Source organism: Cygnus atratus, chromosome 1, assembly GCF_013377495.2.
Source record: "Cygnus atratus isolate AKBS03 ecotype Queensland, Australia chromosome 1, CAtr_DNAZoo_HiC_assembly, whole genome shotgun sequence".
NCBI lineage: Eukaryota > Metazoa > Chordata > Aves > Anseriformes > Anatidae > Cygnus > Cygnus atratus.
The window spans coordinates 205,939,944-205,961,987 of record NC_066362.1 but is presented as its reverse complement, the minus strand read 5'-3'; the positions used below and the strand labels follow the sequence as shown (position 1 = coordinate 205,961,987).

The 22,044-nt window shown below is 38.4% G+C and overlaps 1 protein-coding gene across 8 annotated transcripts in view; it reads left to right on the top strand.

The window, feature by feature from the left end:
• Positions 1-22,044, top strand: part of EMSY (EMSY transcriptional repressor, BRCA2 interacting) — a 40,145-nt gene that overhangs the window by 3,556 nt on the left and 14,545 nt on the right. For 4 of the 8 annotated variants that reach the window (XM_050713957.1, XM_050714145.1, XM_050715140.1 and 1 more), the window contains 7 exons: positions 1,191-1,290; positions 1,908-1,982; positions 4,258-4,433; positions 9,215-9,474; positions 14,013-14,286; positions 16,223-16,528; positions 20,303-20,476. In XM_050713957.1, the coding sequence (XP_050569914.1) occupies positions 1,191-1,290; positions 1,908-1,982; positions 4,258-4,433; positions 9,215-9,474; positions 14,013-14,286; positions 16,223-16,528; positions 20,303-20,476 (1,365 nt within the window). Of the gene's footprint in view, positions 1-1,190; positions 1,291-1,907; positions 1,983-4,257; positions 4,434-5,544; positions 5,698-9,214; positions 9,475-14,012; positions 14,287-16,222; positions 16,529-18,630; positions 18,781-20,302; positions 20,477-22,044 lie in introns of all 8 variants that reach the window. The other 4 variants (XM_050714502.1, XM_050714718.1, XM_050714319.1 and 1 more) reach the window with 2 other exon arrangements.

Below are 22,044 nucleotides of genomic sequence, written 5' to 3'. Positions count from 1 at the left end.
GTTCTGTCTGCTTAATCAGGACAGGAGAGCAGGGCTTCTTTTCAACGCAGTTCCTCAATTTGATTTGTAAACGAGCTCTTTGGAATCCTAATCTGAAAGCTTTTCAGAGCAGCATCCTCTTCTTTATTTGGCAGGAAAGTTCCGATGTGTTTTTGGGCTCTTGTGGCCTGCCCCTTTGTTTTTGTGTTTTTGGTTAACTGGGTTCTGTTGTGGGGTTAGGTCGGTTGGCTGCAGAAACGGGGTGCTGAATGAAAGTCGTCTAGTAAAAGTCACGTAGTGAAAGAATTTGTCCTGCTGGTTCACAGCATGGTTCCCAGGAACATTTTCTTAAAACGTTAACGCTAAGCTTAGAACAGCAAGTCATTCTTTGGGAATCTGGCAGACTCCAGCATTACGTGCACAAGGTGTGTTTTCACCCTTCTTAACAGGACAAAATCCAGAAATTCCAGTAGGCTTCAGAACTATTAATTTTTGAAAACACTGACGGAATATTTCCGTGAATCACCTGGTGTAATCGATTTGTTCCATCAGAATTGCGTTTTTGCCTGCTGATCCTCACAATGCTTCTGTGTTTAAGAGTAGCTGCTCGTTTCTTTCATGCACTGGACAGGTTTAATTCAGTCGCAGTGCGTTGTTTTCAGATTCAAGCTGTTGTACATATCAGATAAATGGGCATAAAAGATAATGGTGAGCATATTTAACAAAGCAGAGTGTATGTCCTTCATGCTAATGAAGGAGCAGTGTTAGGAAAAATTCATTTGCTCTTCTCATAGTGTATTTCTTCTGCAAGCCAGGCACTTCCATTAAACTTATTATTAAAAGTTAATTCATTAAGTTTCTTCTTCTATTGTTTCTAGAGAATTCTAAAGTACTGTCCGGGTTTGGGGACTGTTTCTTCAAGGTTTCTGACTTGAACTGCCAGCTCAGAGCTCGAAATGTTCGGTTGGGTGTATAAACCAGATAATCCTCTGTGATGATACAATTGTTTCGTAGAAAAGCTGTCCGCTGTGGAGTAATTGACTGAGAGAGTTCTAAACCATCAATCTCTTTTGAAAAGCACTAAATAATTGAAGGACATGTTCCTTTTAATGACTTTGAAAATTAATGGAATACCGTCAGTAATACTGAAAATAATGCTTTTCCTTTGCTGCGAGCATTAAATAGAAATACCATTTGCTCTAATTCCTCAGAACTGGAGGCATATGCAGGTGTCATCAGTGCCTTACGTGCACAAGGAGACCTTACGAAAGAGAAGAAGGATCTTCTTGGAGAGCTCTCAAAAGTGCTTAGGTAATCCTGACCTTTTTAAAATAAGAACAAGCAACCTGTTCTCTTTGAAGGTATTACGTGCTTTTTTATCACTCGCATCCTAAAGCAAATCTTAATTTAGAGAAGTAATTCTCCATCTTGTGGAGCTTTGATTCCAGTTTGGCTGTGAGTAAGGAAAACAACTGTTCCTCTCCAGTTGAAGATTTACTGTTTTGTCAATGTTTTTGGGGAGATCTAGCATTAGAAGCATCGCAGCTAGCTCGTGAGTGCGTGCTGGCTTGGATTTTATTCCAGGTAAGATTTGAAGATCTTCAGGCCCAGGTTGCAGCAAGGAATAACGCTGCATGTTTGGTGCAATTTTTTCTACCGTGTACTTTAAATCTATTGCACTGTTTTGCAGCGGTACCCAGTGAATGGTAATGTTCTCTTCATTCTTCAGTAATACTTTTTGGACAATAATGCATTCATTCTTTCTCACTGTGATAGCAAAAATTAAGTGACAGTCTCGTAAATGTAACTGCCTGTTCCCTTTCGTCTCCCTGACTGGATTATTCATAAGTTTCATTTTAGCTGGAAGTTTTAGATAAATGTTCATGTCTCCCTCTGACTAAAATATATTGGCTTTTTTTTTTTAACAGTATCTCAACGGAGAGACATCGTGCTGAAGTTCGGAGAGCAGTAAATGATGAACGATTAACGACTATTGCACACAAGTAAGTTCTAGGTTATTTTCTACACGATTTCCAAAGGTACCCATTATGCCATTAGCTGAATGATAGAACTTTCAAAATTGACAGTAGTTTAAAGAACAGTAGTTAGAACAGTATATGGCCAAAGGAATTACTGTACCTGATTGAGATCAGGGTGCTGGAAAGGATTATTTAGTACTCTTGCATTTTGGATCTCAAGGCTTCTAATTTGCTGCACAAGCAAAATTTAGGAGACAGTCCTTTGTCATGAGGAGCTTTCTGTGAAATAAACCAGAAGAAACAGAATAGAGAACGGAGTGAAAACAAATAGCATGAACAGTTTCTTGTGTACAAATTTCATCTTTGTTTTATACTTATTTTTTAGATTTGATTTTATTTATATCCATTTGAAAACATTATGTTAAAGGAGACTTAACTGTAGAAAGACAAAGGGAGGGGAAGAGGTGGGAGAGAGCAGTGGAAAACAGTCTTATCAGCATAGAGGGGGAAAAATGGTCAGAGTGGAGAAAAAAAACCAACACCCTGCAGCAAGCTGTCTGATGACATCAGTGTCCACTGCTCCTGGCTTGATGCAGCTGCTGTGCTAGCATCAGCTGGGCTGGTTCCTCCTTGCGTTTGCTTTCTCAAGCTTCATGTGATTTTGAGAGGTAGAGAGGAGCAAGGGGGGCAAGAGCTTGCATGTCTCTATAGGTAGTTAATAGCCTTACCTTTAAGAAGCGTGCTTGAAAAGCAAGGGATTTTAAGAGTGTTTGTTTTGCCTTATTTTCTTCTGTGTTGTAACCATCGATTTTGAATTTGACTCCTGTAGCTTAGGTGTTATGGGGAGGAAAACAAGGAAATTGGGCAAGTAGCAGGCTGCTTGGAGTTAGCAGTTGTCAGAACCGAGACTTGCCAAAATCAGCATGCCTCTTTAGTGCTGCAGAAGGACACTTAACATTTTAGTGTCTTAATGCTTATGGTTAAAGAGTTACAATTTGCTGTTTACCAAACAAAAATCCCACCAACTTCTTTAGCAAAAGAGAACAAATAATAAAAAAAATAAGTATTTAATTGTCAAATCTGGATTATTTTCTTGAATCAAGTATCCTTTTTAAGTAGCAGTTCTGTTTTTAGCATTTTACAGAACAAGCGTACAGTTTGTCCTGATGTATCGAACTTCAAACGGATGAGATATTATAATCCAGACAAGGTGCAACTGTAAAGTGCTGCATCTCTTTATTTTTCCTCTGGTAAATTCTTTGTAAGTGATGGTTGGTAATATAGTATTTGATTTAAATAATTCTCTAACTCACTAGGAAAGCAGTCTTTGCTAGCTTTGCTATGTGCAACATTTGTAGTCTTATTTTTGATTAAAAAAAATGTATTTTTACCTCAGCTGATGCAGCTCTGCTTATTCGATGTGAATATGTATGAAGAATGCTGAAGCGTATCAGAATTTAACCACGGAGCAGATCCTCTGCATTTTACGAACTAATTTGTGGTAGATTTCGCTGCAACTTGCTTGCAATAGTTCATGTGGGAAGCTGGTTTTCAGAATATATTAATACATTAAACGGGTTGGTTTGTTTAAGAACGACATAACAGCATTGGAAAATAATCTGTAATTCGAGTTTTGCCGATTTAACAAATGACTGGTGTAAAACAGTCTTAAACACCTCTCTATCTAGACAAGAACAGCACTTTGGGGAAGCATTCTAGTTTGTGTGTAAGTACTAAGGTTAAGAGAAAATGAGAGCAGCAGGTTGGTTTCTGTTGAGGAAGATGCACAGGTACCTAAGTCATTTCATGTCCTTTTACTTTGGGACTACATTAATAAGTCTGAGAAAATTCTGCTGAGGTAAAATAAGATTTGCATTAGAAGCTGCGGGTTTTCTCCTGTAATGTGATCAGTTTGCGTAAAATTTTATGAAATCTATTGGATGTCTAGGTATTACTGTCGTCCAGAAATAGAGAGTATATTAATTCTACCTGAATAGTAGATAATCTGTTGGGGGGTTTTTGAACGTGACGTCCACAGATCTCTGGCCCATTAAGGGCTTTGTAAAACATAACATTAAAAGAAGCAGCAACCCTTAGGTTTGCTATGGGAGGATTTTGACATAAATTGGGAAAAATGTGTAAGGGCTTTCAAGAAATGAAGAAGGTTTTAGGTGATTTCTCTGGTATGTCTTTAGCAACAGCCTTTTAAATTTTCACTGTTGCAAAAGGAAGTTAAATAAGAGTACTGAGTGTTTTGGAAGGTCAGCAGAATACTTAAAGAATATGCGTTTCTGTTTAGTATGTCTGGACCAAATAGCTCTTCGGAATGGTCTATAGAAGGTCGTCGACTGGTGCCGCTGATGCCACGACTCGTTCCGCAAACAGCTTTTACTGTTACAGCCAATGCTGTTGCCAATGCAGCTGTTCAGCACAACGCATCTCTTCCAGTTCCTGCAGAAACTGGAAACAAAGAAGGTGAGAGAATGCCGAGATTCTGCCACAAACTATGGGAATATAAAAATAATGTCACAGTGTAGATTTTTTTTTTTTTAGTGTTAGATATTGAAGAAAAACATGAATCTTTTTTATTGCACAATATTTGTAGAAATGATTTTTTTTTCTTTTAAATATACCTTTGTAGCATCTGCAGTGTAAATCTGACAGCTTTGTGTTAGTTCCTGGTATGCACACTACTGGAATTTAAAAAAATGCCACAAACTGGGGAGGAAATTCACTGGTTAACTTGTTAAGCTCTGTAAACCATAAAACCTTATATTAATGGTTTAAGGTTCTGTAAAGTTCTGTAAGTGGTGAAAAATGGTTCAGAACATTTTGTCATAAGACAGTGGGTACAGATCTCTGTAGGTCTTGGTGAAAGTCAAGAAAACTTTGTTGATTTTTTTTTAATGGACCGAGTTAAAAGATTGATTTCCGCTTTTCCCCATGCCTTTTAAATAATGTTAGTACGCATTCCATCTGACTTGGCTGGATGGGCTTGAAAGCAACTAGAGAATGTGTAACACTTCTTGAAATAGGCTGCTTTTTTCTGTTTTTCTGAGAACTGTTGGACCACTGTACTATTACATGTAAGCAACTTTTTTTTTTAAGCTGATTACCAAAACCATTACTTGTTCATTATTGAAGGGGTGTTTTGGTTCCTTAATGGTACATCAGTTGAAGAAGAGGCACAAACTATTTTCTATCAGTTAACAGTCTAGATTGTAGGTCATTTATAGAAAAGCAAAGATCAAATATTGAATTAATACTAAAATTTAAAATAAATCAAGCTGGAATGTAAAACATCTGATTATGGTAAAGAAAAAGAAGAAAACATACCATAGAATTGGCAGCACAAATTTCTGGGCATGGGAGGAGAGGAGGTTAGATTTCTACCTCCGAAGGCAGTTAATTCCATGGCCATGCTTAGGTCAAACCCGGGATTTTTCAACAGTAACAGGATTGCAGAGGCAGAGATGTGGATAATGACCCAGTAAGTCTTTGGCTTCCGTTTCAGTTGCTAAGCTAGTGATAGAATTACAGGATCCTGCGCTTCAGTTATATGGAAGGTGTCTTTTCTCCTCTTCAGTGTTGGTTTGCTATTCCTACACAAGTACCACTTCAACCCCAACATCTACCCCTGTTCCAAGTGGCAGTGTAGCAACAGTGAAGTCCCCCAGACCCGCCAGTCCAGCCTCCAATGTAGTCGCCTTGCCAAGTGGAAGTACTCTTTACGTCAAAAGTAAGTGATGCTAGTAACTGATTAACAAAAGGGAAAGAAAAGGACAACCTTGTGGCTGAAGCATGGAGCGAGTTAGACACTCTGGCTTCGGGCAAGTCATTTAATGCCTTTATGCCTTAGTTCAGTCTAAAGACTGAATAAATCGGTTCCCTTTCCCAGAGAAATTGTGTTCAGGATAAATCCACTGACTAAAATGCTGCAGGGAGCAGTAATGGCAAGGACAGCAAGACTGGAAAGTGTTTTGAAGGTGAAATATAGGCATTGCTATATTTCAGTGGATTTCTAATCCAGTTTGGTCAGATGTCTCCAAGGTGATACTGCATGTTGTTCTTCAGAGGACTCCCTTCTTCCCTCTCCTGCTTAAGTAATGCATGGTGGTCACTTAGTTGAGTTAGCTAAGGTCCCTCCTTCCCCCTTTCACAGTTGACCTAGACTTTTTCAGAACGCAGTAGTTTGGAAAATATGCGTGCCCTTATTTTAATTAGAGATTCAGGTATTGAATCACCCCAGGTGGTCAAATCCAGCCTTGTGCTGGTTAAGGATTTGGCTCTTTGCATACTGTATGCAGCTAGAAGCTTGAGAGAATACAGAGATTTCTGCGTTGTGTTTGAGCTAATTACAATATTTATAAGTCAAGTCATTTTGTGATTTATTTGGGATCGGATTTTAGTGAAGTTTGCATACCTAGGCAATTATGAAAATCCCATTAGGTATGAAATCCCATCAGATACTCATCTTCGCATATCTTTTTATTTTCTGGGTTTGGAAACCCAGGGTGTAACGTTTAGAATCAGTCTTTCTTCACATTGTTTTGTTTGATTTTTTTTTTTTTTAATTTCTTGTCTAATAAATCAGCTAGTTCCAAAAGCAGATTACGTCCTCATAAATATGTTCAGCTCATCCAAGATAGTTTTATCTAATAATTAAAAATGCATTATCCTGTCATTATTTGAATTTTGGTGCCTATTAAAATGCAAATGATAAAAAAAAGAGATTAATAGTGAAGTTGATCAGAAGTGCTATTTGCTATTTTTGTTGATGTTGAGGACAGTTAATATTTAAAATTATAAATATTAATCTTAGTGCTGTATGTGCATGTTTGTATAAACTTCTATCTAGCCAGAAGTGTCAAATTGCACATAAACGCAATGTTAACTGCAAACCATCATCTGTATCGGCTGTATCAACCCACAGAAGCCATTACAGTAAGATTTTTCATTTTTCTGATTTATTGCACTAACCATTTGGCTTTAGTTTGAAGATTCTGGGGAAAATGTTCTTAACCTCTTAAAAATTTAATTTAGACTTCTATTGAATGATTACATGGTAATGAGTATAAAACCAGTCTAGACGCACAATAGAGGGATGAAAGGTTCTCATTTTTATTCCATCCATTCCTAGATTTCCTCCCCGCACACATGCACACACTTGAAGTGCTTTATTCTATTTTTTTAATATAATTGTGCATTTTTCAGAGCGTGTTGTTACCAATCGCATTTTAACCAATTTGGTTAAGAGCAAACTCAGGAGGCCTGAGTTAGGGTTAGGGTTGTTGTCTGACCTCATTCATGTCACAGTCTGAGCCATTAACCCCTCCGTGCCTCTGTTTCCTTGCCTGCCCAGTGTGAGCTACAGCCCAGCTCTGTTACCTTTTTAGCTAAGTGCCTGTGGAATATTTGGCTCAAGGACAATTTCTGCCATGAAATTACAGGAATAACATCCTTACAAAACCCCAGCAGTGAAAACAAGGAATGAAACGAGCTGTACCTAAGAACAAAAGATAAATATTCAGCTAGCTTAATGTGCTGCTTCGTCTGTTTTGTGGGAGAGGATGAGTACAAATACTTCTTACCTTCAGTATTTCTTTGTAACCCACCGGAGTAACAGCCAAGCTGCGTGTGGATTCGTGATTCAGATGGATACTTGGATTCTGAAACGCCTGCAGGTTTTTGATGCCATCAGTGGCCATGTGGTTACGAGTTTACAAAGTGAACTCACAGTATACTTGGAGCCTCTTCCGAATACACCTTAGTCCTGTAACTGAGTCTCTGCTTTGTGGATGGGGATTGCATCTAGGCTTTTTTAGCCCCATAAAGGAAACTGTTGATTAGAGCTTTAACTCATCTGCACTTAATCCATACTGCTACAGTGTGCTAAAACTATTTTTTGAAGCTGAAAGCAAGCTCAAAGTAGAGCCTTTGCTTCTCTGCTGTAGTTCAGTTTCATGATACAACCTTCATCTTCTGAAGCGTACCTGCAGATGAGCTGTTCGTAGACTAATACAGAATGCCATGTTTTGAAATTTTCATTTTTCATGTGCTGTGCCACTAGGCATTTTCTTGTCGACATCAATTCCTGCATTTTTACTTTCTGAATGCCAGCATATTTAGTTATTTTAATTAGAGATTGACCGTAATTAGATCCTGACCCTAATTAGAAGTTGACTGCCAACCAAGTTTGCTTGGGTTACCAGCAGGACTGCTTTTTACCATGGCAGCATTTTCTGTCTGTAAGCCACAGGCATACAAAACAAAGTCTTCAGTCGTGTTCTGTATAGGGGGGACTGAGTCCTTCCTGCAGTTCTATGTTTTTTTAATTGTTTATCCCTGGGTGATGATAAACATAAATGCTACCTAATAACTGTAGGAGATTTTCAAGGTAGTTAAACTGTGTCTTTCCCTAATGCATACCAATTTATGAACCCCTTGCCTACTTAGGAAAGTTTCATATGAGTTTAAGATCCTAGATCGTGCTGTCTAAAGAGGTGTCTGTTGCCCAGCTGAATGTTACAACAGACTTGTTTCTACATGTGCAGAAGGTGATTGTGGGGATGAATGAACTACCTTGAGGCCAGACTTGTCTTGTTTTCCATGATTGCATGTTAGGTGATGTTTTACTGCTCCACACAATGCACCAAAGCAGAAGCTTACAAAGTGAGGCTTGACCTTCACAGTTGTATGCTATGAAAAAAAAAAATTAGATCTCAAGATGCTGTGTTGAGGTGAAAAGAAGGTTACTGTAACAATAAACATGGCATGGAAGTAAACGCAAGGGTTGAAATCAGAGAAAACTGCAGGAGGATAAACTTCAGTTGTCCAGTAAAACATAATCAATAACATCAAGGTAGGGTGAAGCTTTAAACTGAAACATGCATGACGTTATGCCAAATGCTGTGTGTGTACAGTCTCATTAGCCAAGCTTCTGGAGACAGAATGAAACTCATGTACTGGCTCTTGCGTTCTTTTAATCTTAAAAAGAACACAGTAACCCAGTGGCTGACTAGCTCGCGTTCTGAGGGCTTGATTCTTTGCTTCCTGGCACTGTAAGTGTGGCCTATATTAAGGACTAAGACCATCTGCGGTGTGTTATGGGTTAGTTGTGACCATAAGATGTAATTTATATTTCTTTTTCTCTTACTTGAAAGTGTGTGCAAGACTCAGCAAGTCTGAAGTGTTTTAGAAAGCACTGGGAGCTGCAGATGGGGAAAATATAATTTAGCAAAGCACTTCTCTTCCAGGTGTCAGCTGCTCAGATGATGATGAAAAGCCCCGCAAAAGACGGCGAACTAATTCTTCTAGTTCTTCCCCTGTTCTCCTGAAAGAAGTCCCGAAGGCAGTGACTCCTGTCACTAAAACCATCACAGTGCCTGTAAGTGGCAGCCCCAAGATGAGTAATATAATGCAGAGCATTGCCAACTCCTTACCACCGCACATGTCGCCTGTGAAAATAACCTTCACTAAGCCCTCAACACAGACAACAAACACAACAACACAGAAGGTATGTGGGGGAAGCTGCCAAATGTTCCTTTATTCTGGTTTTATCAATGAATAAGATGTGATGTTTGACTCTTCCTTTCTGTGAACTGTCTAGCTGTTTTTTTAAGGATTGCGCTGGGGATAAGGTAATCCCTCTTTAAAAAGAACAAAGAGAAAACCGAACTCTTGTATGAATTTAGTTCACCTGTGTGTGAAGGGACCTGGATTGACAGCCGTGGAGACTGAAGCCCTCTTTTTATCCACAGAACAGGTACAGCACAGGCAGCGGGAGTGCAAGCTTCCCCCAGACTGCCCCACCAATGTGCCTCAACCCTGACCTGAAGGGACCACTTCTAGGGATGAGAGGGGATTCAGTCTCCATGCTCATTCAATTCTTGGCCTCTCTGGTGAGACTGCCAACAAGGTTGCCAGTTAGTACCATTTGTGGTGTTGGGTTTTGTGATATGGACACTAGTCCACTGAGAACTGGATCACATAGGCCACTGAACAGCCTTCAGATGGTAACAACTATTGGTCAAAGGTAATCTTTCTTATTTCTATTTTCCTTATTTATAACTATTCTTTGCAGCAGTAGAATTCCAGGAGAGGTGGCATGGACTTTCCCTTGTCATTCCTTTTGTCTAGAGACTACTTTCTGGGGGTCTGTAAGGCTTATTCTTGGAGCTGATCAAAGACAGGGGGTGGGCTTTATTTTCCTTTGAGTTCTAGTGTGCCGTTTCTCATTCTACATTAACAGTATTATTGTGGTTAAAAACAATTTCATGAGCTCAGTGTGCCCAGGCTTCATGAGAATGCAGAGTAGAGTGTGTGGAAGAGGTTTTCCATAGCGAAATTTTGTACTGGACTCGGATTTTATGTGCCTGATCTATGGCATGGCTGTTTTCCCATGCTTTACAATGCACTTCAGATGTCTCTGTTTTTTTGTCCTTGAGGTTTAAAAAAGATTAATGCTTCGGACCAAGTTAATTCTTGGGGCAGTTATTAATTAAGGCAAACTTGGGAGAGGAACAAAAATGAATTTGGCGTTGATACCGACAGACTGATTGTAGGCTGGCTGCTAACAAGCATTTTTTTCCAACCGTGAGAGTTTGACTCTTGAGCTCAAACCTTCACACACTATTTGTTCTATTAGTCTTGTTAATTGTTTTATGGCTCTGTTTGGATTAGCAGAGTTCCCATGTCCTGATTTTGGAAACTTTAAAAACAAGGAGAGGATTTACCTGAAGTACTGTGCAACAAAGAGCTTGCTTTCTGGCCTCTTCCCACTTCAGAGCTCTTTGTTTTCATTTGATTCACTGTGCTTTAACAGCGTCCTTAATATAAAGTTGTCTCAGAAGACATGCATAGAAATTTGTCAGGGAGTATACATCATCAGATAAAATGTCCTGTATTCACTGCAGCAAACACACAGCTAGGTTAGAGTTTAACATGTCTATCCTGGTGCTCTTCTTAGGCTCATCTTCTGTGCAAGAAGATTTTTTTTGCCTTAAATGTCTGTAGTATTGCATTAAATATGCATGTTGTATATTGTGGTAGTTAAAGGTGGAGGGTGTTAAAGCTGTAAAAGGAAGAGAACGGACTGTTGGTAGGGTCTTCTGCAGTTGTGCCTCTGCTTGTTCTGACATGGAGGTTTTAGGTTTTGGTTTGTGTAGTATTATTTGACTCTTGCTAATCTGCTGATAGGAAAATCGTTTGTTTCATTAGGGAGCCACAGCAGCGCTTGTCTGAACTTGTCACACTGCCCTCTTTCGTTGTGTTTGGGTATGGTAAAATACGTCACCGGATAATTTTGGTGAGAGAGATCCCTCTTAGGAGTTTCAAATTAAATGACAGACTTGTTAGACTCAAATTGGAAACGTACTATTTTAAAGAAGTGCAATTGGGTATGAGTGAAGATCTTGGATGTGAATGAAATTCTTAGCTTCTGCATGGCAGCTTTCAGAATTGTTTTGACATCTCAGTAACATCTCAGTAGGTTGGAGGAAGATTTGTTGTAACAGCTAATAATGTCACAGCTCCAATTTCTGGATTCTCCTAAAATTAAAGTCCTCTGTCTAGGACTCAGAAGGAAACTAGTAATTGAAGCTTCTGGCCATGTAGTGTGTTTATTTCTCCAGAAACTAGGTTTTGATATTTCTCAAAACAGAGCTGGTGGAACAAACCTCAGTGTATGTAAGGAATTGATTTTTTTTTTAATTTATTTTTTTATTTTTAATTTAACAGTTAAAATCAACAACAACAGAACAGGAAACTTGCTGTTAAGACACTAGTCAGTCTTTTTAATGTGGAAAGATGTGATGCAATTTTGGTACCGGTGACTAGTCTACTTTTAATTTTTTGACTTGAAAATAGTATTTCAAAAATGTAATTGTTGTGACTTGAGCTTTACTGTTTGTAAATTTTTCATCAGAAAATTCTGCTTTCTGGATATGCTTCACACGTGAAGATCACTAATCTTTATTCTATTTCTTCTCTAAAAATGAAAGCAACAGAACATACAGATCCCAACCTTCTTAGTCACAGGACAGCAGTCAGTGTTGAATATATAATACTTCACAAGCTTTTCTCCTTGCATGATTAAACAAAGTGTTATTAAGCGATAATTTCGGACTGGGTGGTTTATCTCTGGCTTTGAATGAAGAACAAAGCTGTTCAGGAGCTGTGATTATGCCCAGAGGCATCCTGCGTGTCTGTACTTCGGGGAGATGCTGAAGTTGTCCTGTTGCACTGAGAGTTTTGTAGGAAGGTTAACTCTTGCCTTCCTTAACTGCAACTTGTCCTTTGTATTCCTCCATCACTTATCCTAGGTGGAATGGAGCTGGCCCTAAAATTCAAGAACTTGGGAAGTATTTCTAGTGTTAAAGGACCATTTAAGAAACAGAATGAAACTCCAGAGGCACATCATAGGATCTTTTCACCTGCAGGATTAGTGCCAGATTGCAGCTGTGCAGTGCTCAGCTTGTGTGTTTGGCCATAGCCTAAGAGCAATTTCGGAAGCGTTTTGATTAAATCAAGGTTAGGCAGAAGGCAAAAAGTAGAGTGACACAGCAGAAACGTTCTTCCAGGAGAAAGCAATAAAGTGGTAGAGCAGCAGATATGGAAGCCTTGTCCTTCAGGCAGTGGTGAGGTGTGGTCAGCCTGCTGTTACTCATGGAGGTAATAAAGTTTTGGTTTTCCTCAGACTGAGATGTGAAAGGCTTAGCTAAGTAGCAGGGGCCATAAAACTAGGCACAGCAGGGAGAAAGGGAAGCCAGAGGCAACCATGGGGGTGAAATTTGCTGCTTTTATTCCATCCATGTGGTTATCTTTTTTTTTTTTATTTAATTTTTTTTAAACAAAATTTAAACTCTTAATCTCTTCCTGTTTGGTTTATCACTTAAGTCTATTTCTGGTCCCATTATCACATTATTTCTTTTTCTGTGTCAGGCAGCGTTTCAGTAGTCCAGGTAGTAGTTCAGGTAGTAGTGTAAGATTTTCAATTTGAGCTGACCAAGCTTTTCTTTCTTCCTTATGTAACCTTTTTTTCTATTTGATTTTGTTATGTGGAATCATGAATAGGTTTTGAAGTTCTAGGATTTTACTAAATGACACTTTTATTGGGATAACTGCGTTATTCAAACCATTTCTTGGAGTTTTTGCGTGGTAAACTGAACGTGTTGCATTTCTGTCCAGTGTCTTTCTATCTTAACTGTGTTTGTAAGTACAAGGAGGTACGTGTAAACAGAATAAAGCAAACCTCCTTACATAAGCAGTCCCTGTATTAAAAATGTAGGAAATGGTTAGCTTTCTAGGTCAGTTGCGTAAGAGCAGACTTGTTCCAATGTTATAATGGATTCTATGTATTTCAATGTCAGATCAGATTCATGGGGTTGGAATTGTAACTCGCACTAGCAGTAATGTTTATTGTCTTCAGACAAATGTTTCTCAGACAGATACGAAAGAATTTCTGTTACTTAGAGCACTAATTAAAGCAGAAATTGTTTCTGAACCTAAACCAGGCTTTTCACTGATGAAATATTGTTGTTTACAGCATTATGGATCCAAAATATTTCCCATTACTGACTCTCAGCAACTGTTTGTTAAAGAGAAAAAGACATCTCTTTATTCTCTTCATTGCCATTTCTTGATATAAGTGCAAGGTTTGGGAGAATGGTGTTTAAAACTTGCTTGAAATCCCTGCTTGTTGTTGTTGGTTTTGTTTTCAAAATGGGCTTCAGACTACCTGGCCCAGTTAAATGAATCCAAGCAGTTCATTTCTGTCTGTCTGTCTTCGAACGTAAGATAATTCTACTTTAATTAATAGCAATTGTTATTTTTTTAAAAAAGACTTGTAACTTTATGGAAATATTTATTAGCGTTTTTTGAAACCAAGGGAATTTTTTATTGCCAGCAAATGTGTTTGCCAGTCTCAAATGGTCTTGAAAAACACATATCCGTAAGACTAAACATTCATACACCAATATGTTGCTGCAGTTCTATGCTTTGAAACAAGTGCAAAGAACAAATGAATTTCTTGTTGTTGTTTTTTTCTCCTTTCAGGTGATAATAGTAACCACCTCTCCAAGCTCAACTTTTGTACCCAACATCCTGTCCAAGTCCCACAACTATGCAGCGGTTACGAAACTTGTCCCGACGTCAGTCATTGCCTCGACTACTCAGAAGCAACCGGTGGTTATAACTGCTTCTCAGTCCTCTTTGGTCAGTAGCAGCAGCAGCAGTAGCTGTTCCACTCCCTCCTGTACTGCAAGTACTATTGCAGTGACTGCTGTAGTATCATCAACGCCATCTGTCGTTATGTCAACAGTAGCACAAGGTATGGCGGTAACTCTGTGTGTGTAAAAGCTCTTTCACTGCTGAGTTAGACTTTGAGAGCAGCGTAGAGATGTGCTTTGTGTTCACACGTGCTGAGTAAAGAACAGGAGACGTGAAAGAAGTCTGAGGAAACTAATCCAAAATACTCCACAAAAGGTCTTGTTGGGCACGGCTCTTTCCCTCTTCAACAACCGATGTGCAAATCCAGTTCTTAAAGAGAATCTGGTGAGATCGTGTGGCACAGCTTTTTATTTAGTTTGAAAAAAAGTAAATTTCTTGTGGCATTAAAACATAAAAAACAAACAAAAAAGTGGCTTTTGAGAACTCTATCTGATGGACAAAGAATGGGTATTTCCAATATCATTTGTAGGTAATCGCTTCCTTTAATACCTAATTTCTATACATATGCAATATTAACACCAACTAACTGAAATTTATGTTTGACGTGCCCAGTCTTCAGAATGCTTCTTGTGGTAACCAATCCAGATGACAATTCTGAAATGTAGAGAAGTTCTTACGCTTTTTTATCTGTGTATTTTCTCAGCATCTTAAATTTCAGGTCCTTAAAATTAATACCTGAGTGGGCCGGAATTTAAAATTCCTGGTTTTCTGATTCCTAGTTCCATCTATGTGCTAGCTTGACTGATTCAACTGTACAGGCACTAGCAAACTGTTTGGCTGGGAAGCTGTGGAAGAATGAAAGGACCTCAGTGACCAGCACTTACTGTGGCTGAAAATGACAAATGTTACACACCAATTTTTCCTGGTCCTTATTTTCCGTTCTTGTTCCATTCCACAAAAAGCTGGGCAGCTAAATCAAGGCTCAGGAGGTATTCTGCATTCCCTATTACTTTTATTTATTAGGTCCCAAAGGTAGACCATCAGTTTACAGAGCACAAAAGCTTACAGTAGAACTTCAAATAATATGAACTGTGGATTTTTAGTTGGATTTGATCTTGGAAGAGACAGCTGCAGTTCTAAAGTAACCTATGCAGTTAAAGATTCAATGTCATTACAGAAAATACTGATGGACCATTGTGACAAACGAATAATCATTCCCTTGTGAAGCAAGTGAAATTTGTGAATGAAAACAGCTAGCCAAGAAAATTGAGAATCTGTCTTAGGTGATGTAGTGAGAAGAAGGCTGCTTATTTAGATTGCCAAAATTGTAGCTTATTATGACTGTTAGCACTATCACTGCCATCTATAAATATAGAGGAGAAGTAAAAGATTTTCTTTCAATGTTCCACTTAGACAGTTTTTAACCAAGCCCTTGCCAGTATAAGACATGGACTTTGTCTTTTTTGGTGCAGCTTAGATAAAGACAAAATTTATTGGAAATATTGTGACAACAGTGCAAGACCTAAGTATTTATGTATTTGGGAGTCTTGTTTTTGTATCCTATTGCTTTTCTTTATTACTTGTAAGATTGTTTACCCTACCAGCAGAAAAAATGTGTTCCACAATTTTCTAAATTACATGCCATTACTTGATTCATTCTTGTATGGTGACGTGTTCACTAATGGATGCTCCCTTATATTGATAGATTTGACATTTGTCATCCCTAATTCCCTAGCTTGTTGCAGTCTTGATTTTTTTTCACTATAAATATTTTGCTATATTGAAGATTAAAGTCTGGCTTTGCAAAGATTAGTGGAGTTACTTGTACTACAAAAAGTGTACTGATAAAAGTGCAGGAAGGGGATACTAAGACTGTTGAGTCTTTGCATTAGGTGCCGTAACATGTTTTACTGTCACGCTGAAAATCTGCATAAAGCTCCCTTGAGCATTTCTGATACAAGTAGGAGCTTTTTTTAACCCATGTATATATTTATTTGCATCTTTCAGTAGTAAAGGCAGTTTTAAATGCAAAAGTATACAGGAAATTGTAACTTTATATCACATTATTCAATCTTAAACCATTTGCTCTTTTACAGGTGTGTCTACATCGGCGATTAAAGTTGCCTCTACCAGACTACCTTCCCCAAAAGGTTTGGTTGGGAATCCAACACAGATCTTAGCACAGTTTCCCAAACAGCATCAGCAGTCTCCCAAACAGCAGCTGCACCAAATACAGCAGGCTCAGCAGCAACAGCAGCAGCAGCAGCAGCAACAACAACAACAGCAGCAGCAGCAACAGCAGCAGCAGCAGCTGGCACAGTCTTCTGTAGCTCAACAGCAGCCACAGCAATCTCAGTTGCCACCTGGCATCAAGCCCACCATTCAGATCAAGCAGGAATCAGGTAGTTGGAGTTAATCTTCGCTCATATTGCTGATTGATGAGGTCTAACCCCACACCTCAAGAAAGCAGGGCTGAATTCTGTCGCAAATGTATGTGGGGAGCTGTCATTAAGGCATAAGTGCTTTATGGATTTAGTGGATTGTGCATTAAACACAAAAACAGATAGATAGTAAAGGATGTCTTAATGTTTTCAGCTAAAAATACTTGAAGAATATGGTTCTGTCATTATTCTTGTTTGACTCAGGTATTGCAGACTATGCTTTAGGAATACATGTTTTATCTTTAGACACTTAAAGGTACGTAAATATCTTGAAAAGTAACTTGGTTGGCAACTTGAAGACGCCAGTTTCCTGAAGATCCAAGAGCTGTTCAACTGTATCGACTGCAAAAAAAAAGTTAATCTGCGCTTTAATTATTTTCTTGGGTCCAGAAATTGAAATCTATTTCTGAGATATTTGTCAAAGCAAAAATACAATTAGATCCGAGACTGGGAGTTGGACTTGATTCTTTTTATAACATTGATTCATTCATTTGACTTTGGGCAAGTTGCATAATCTTTCTGCCTTGGCTTTACTCTGCTGTAAAGTACAGTTCTTAGTGAGATGTGGTAAGAACTGATGCTTGCAGAGTTGCCAAATTCTAAAGTAAGAAGTGCTATAAAAGTGCAAAGTATTTTTATGTCCATATTTTTATATTAGTCATGTGGTCAGCATTTTATTATTTTGTATTATCAGGCCATGGAATGAAAAAAAAACAAACCAAAAAACCAAGCAACCCTACCCCTGTCCTTTAATAAACTTCCTCTTGGATTATAGCACCATTATCTGGGAAAGTATGTCCACTAATAAAGAAATGTAGGAGGCCTCCATCCTCCTGTTACTGGACAACACTTGAGCAATAAGAGCTTCACTCTGTGCCTTCTACTATAGTTTAAGGCTCAGAGTGTTTTTAGTTAAAGTATCTTTGGAAATACCATCTGATACCTACTCCCTGAAAGATTTTCATGGAGACTTTGCTTTTTATCCAGTTTTATCTGGACGGTGCAAAGGCTTTGGTCTCCCCAACTTCATTATGGCACTTAAGTTTGGAGCTTACTTGCTTTGTACTGCTTTTATAGTCAACGTAGAAAGAAGCAAATATCTCTGGAAGATGTTTCATGTCCTCAATAGACAAAATTGTTCACCTAGAAATATTAGTGTACAAACATAAATGCCTACATTTAGATGGGCTTAATTCAGCCTGGGTGTTTCATGACATTTGACCAACACAATTCAATTCATTTATCTCAACGTGAAACACCACTTGAGATGCAAGTGGCCTGGAGGTACTTTTGAAAAGACAACGTGAATCTTGGTTTGCAACTGAGAAGTGAATCTCACACGTACGCTACTCCTCTACACAAACTGAGAGAAAGCGAGCAGAATCCTTGCCGTACTGAGGTGTCCCCATCCTTTGTTCTTGCTGCTTCTACTCAGAGTTTATTTCACCCTAATTCCTTTGCAACTTCAAGATAACCAATAAATCAAGAGGAGAGACGATAGTTTACTGAAAGCAACCTTCTGTAACCAGTGTCACAGTTGCTTCCTTATGCACGTCAGTACTCAATGTGCAGGAAGCTTTTTGTTTCATAGAGATGAAATTCAACTATACTCTTTAAGGCATGTTAAAATTTACAGGCCAAATATATGAAGAACTACTTCATTTTTAGATCCTTCACTGTATACCAACCAATTTGGTATTGGTTGTAACCTGTTGGTTCCTGGGAAATGTGTTCTTCTTTTGGAGTCATGGAAAAAAAAACAATATCCAGAAAAGATCAATAAAACAAATCAGTGATGGAATGGAATCCCATGCCTCAGTGGGAGTAGCTAGGAATTGAAACAGGCACATGAAAGGCAAAGATGATGACTGTCTTGTTATTTGCAAAGCAATCTTAAAAAAAAACACAAACAACAAAAAACATTTTTTTCAGGATCAAGAATATTTGGTCTCAGAATAAAAGCCTCGTGAGGCTACTTGCCCACTAGGGCTTGGTCTGAGAAAGCATTTCAGAAAGTAACTTTTCGTGCCTGTATTTTAACAGTGACCTTTCTCCTTTCCTAGGTGTTAAAATAATCACTCAACAGGTGCAGCCCAGTAAAATCCTTCCCAAACCAGTTACAGCGACTTTGCCCAGCAGTAGCAATTCACCTATTATGGTGGTTAGCAGTAATGGGACTATCATGACAACTAAACTGGTCACTACTCCCACTGGTAAGTTATGGTTCTGAGAAGGGAAGGGAGGGTAAACCCAGACATACAGATAATAAAACATGTTTTACTAGGGTAAAAAAAGAAAAAAAGCACTTCTCTCTTATAAACAGTGAGCACAACAGTGCATTCACAAACCTTGATAATTATTCTAGATTAGGATTTTTAGCATTGAGTGCTCTTCTATTCCCTTATGATCCCTTTAAATTGATTCACAAAAGCATGAAAATTCCATCCCCATTGGGTTTGTTTTAAAGGAAGTTTTTTTGCAATTTACACCAATACTTTGCACTTCTGTAGCACCTTATATTACATAGTTACATTAATCTGATTTTTTTAGGTGCCTTAAGTAGATAGGTCATCATCATTCCTAGTCCACATATGTGGAGTTTATAAGACAGGTGACTTGCTCATAGTCTTGCAGTGAACTTATAAAAAAGGCCTATAAATTGAATTTTAAACTCAGTATTTTTCTGGGGATCTAATTGTATTTGTGTTTTATTGATTGAGGATCAGAAATAATGCAGACTATGCAGATTATAAAACTTGTATGAGGAAAAATTGCAAGGCAGCTTTATCCTAGTTTTCTGAAAACTCAAATTAATTTGCATGCTGAATTTTTAGCATGAGTTGGGAATAGTAGCATAAACAAACGGTTAATGTTCTTTTTTAAACTTTACCTCTTGAAATACCTCCCACAACCATATAAAAATTGTAGCAGTTTTGTAGTTCATTTAATTGGTAAAACCTGTATTCTGCTCTGTTGGATTTGAACACATAGCTTTCTTATTAAAGGAAGTTGTTTTGCTGTGTGATCGGTAGCAATTAATGTCTGTAGAGCGTTATCTGCAGCCGTACAAGCAGAATGGAATTGCAGTGTTAGTGTAAGTATTTACTCCTGTTATTATTTTGAGCAAGTTTTTTTGTGGACTCAAATCTCTTTCCATTCTGAGGAGTAGGTAGGAAAAATAGTAGGTAGGATTTATCTATCTACTAAAACTATAAAATTACACTGTCGTTTTGAATTGCACTTTTCACTTAGAGATGTATTTAGATCAGTCATTGTCAGCGTTCTTAAATGATTTGTCTTATGGGTAAAGTGAGAGTATAGGTATCCTTTGAGAGAGAGGAATCCATTCTGGTAGTTTCATCAGAGAATTCTTGGGCATCTAACAGAGCAAGAGGCAAACATACAGGTAGAATCTACGTAGCTATTGAACAGTTTAAAAAAAAAAAAGCACAAAACCTTAGGGACAAGGATATGAATTAAAATGTAGCAGTCGTAGAACACAGTATAATATTTTACGAAACTCTTAGATTATTTTAAAGCTGGCATATACTTGAATATTTCTCTGCAGGTTTAAAAACTGCCTGTGGGATCGTAAAGGGTAGTGATAAATTTCAGCATAGGAGCGCTCTGAATAAATTCTAGTGTTTTTCTTTTAGACTAACTTATTTTCCCCCATAAATACTAGTGGGGAATCATGTTCTAACAACAAACTTTATTGTTTTTTCTTCAAAACAGGAACTCAAGCAACATATACGCGGCCAACAGTTAGCCCCTCTATAGGGGCTCGGATGGCTGGAACTCCAGGGGCTGCAACGTATGTGAAAACCACAAGTGGCAGCATCATTACGGTAGTGCCAAAATCACTGGCTACGCTGGGAGGCAAGATTATCAGCAGTAATATTGTTTCTGGTAGGCGTATGAGTTCTTTGATATTAAAACTTTTGTCACAAGCAAGTTTTTACTTGCTTTAATTGGGCTTTTCTGTGGGTTATGTGCTTAAATAAATTGTAGGGCTTTATTGGAGAAGTGAACTCAGAAGAAAAATAGCTGAGGATAAAAATGAAAATAGCAGGTGGAAGGTATGGAAGAAAAGTACTCCTATGGATTGAAGTGATTCTCATATTTAACATGGAAGCATCTAACGTGAGGGAAGCCTGAAAGAAAAGAGAAATGTGGAGAAAAACTGCTGTATTGTCTCTTGTTAGAGGGCTGGAAGATCAGAAAACTGCCGTAGTCCCAGTTTAAAACATTTTGTAATCTGGACCCTGCTGTTTTTCTTCCACTGCACAGCCAAAAAAAGAAAAAAAAGAATAAAATTAACTTTGTAGCTTGTAGAGTTAGCTATCCAGTCTCCTCCTTCCCCCCTCCCTTTTTTAATAGTGTCAGCGTGTCTTTCCCTTAATATCCTTACATCTTCCCTCCCAGCTTTGTGCAGATCCAGCTGCTTGTCTTTGTTAGACTGCTGACCAGCCTCGATGTTCTCTGTCAGCGTAACCACAGTACGTAGGGTCTCCTTAGGATCAGGACCAAGCGCACTTGCACCAGTTACATTTCTCAGTGTCTGTTTTGGACTTTGACAGTGCTTATGAAGAGAAGGTCTACCTCATTTCCTAGCTGGGTGCAGGTGTGCAGCAGGATTTGCTGGGTCTGTTCTTCCTGCCTAGTAATATCTCTGAATTACTCAGAGTTTCCACTGTCGGTGCTTAGCAGAGACCCAGCATGTCACCAGCCAGCTCCTTGCACAGGCTGTCTGGTAAACCCACCCTGGAGCATAGTCTGGTAGAGAGACTTCAATTTTTCAGATCCTAATTTCTACAAAATAGTATCTGGGGCAAATACAGTAGCTTTGTTGGGAACAAGGGACTTCTTGAGCCTGTTGCAGGTATGGTGAGTGGTTGGGGGCAATTTCCAACGCAAGTTTGGAAAGGATGTCTGCTTTTTTTTAACTGCTGTTATTCATATTCTTTTTTTTTTTTTTTCAGCTGTGGGTGCAGTTTCCTAGCCATCTAGATAATTCCTAAGTCACTAAAACTTAAAAGATGATGGTCTTGTCCAAGCAAGTCTTCCCTTTCTCAGAATTAATACAACTATTAATCTGAAATATATAGTAAAGTATCTGCAGATATGTCTACTGGGTAGAAGGTAGTGAGAGGAATCCTTAGGATTGCAGCTATGCTGACTGAATGGTACTTTCTGCAGGGAGAAAGTGGAAGGGATGGTAAAAAGCTGTCTGAGTAGATCTTTGGAATGGCAGTCTGATAACATTAATGACTTAAATATGAGTGTGTGTACTCTTGTAGATTGTGGAAGGTTGTCTAAATTTACCTGTTGCTGTAGGTAGATAATCTGGTGCGGGGATTGGAACTTAATAAATATTGTGAAAGGAAGAGAAATATTCAACACAGCACTTCAAAATAAATAAATAAAAATAAAAACACTTACAAACTCAACTTTCAAGAACTGCTTTTTAAAACAAT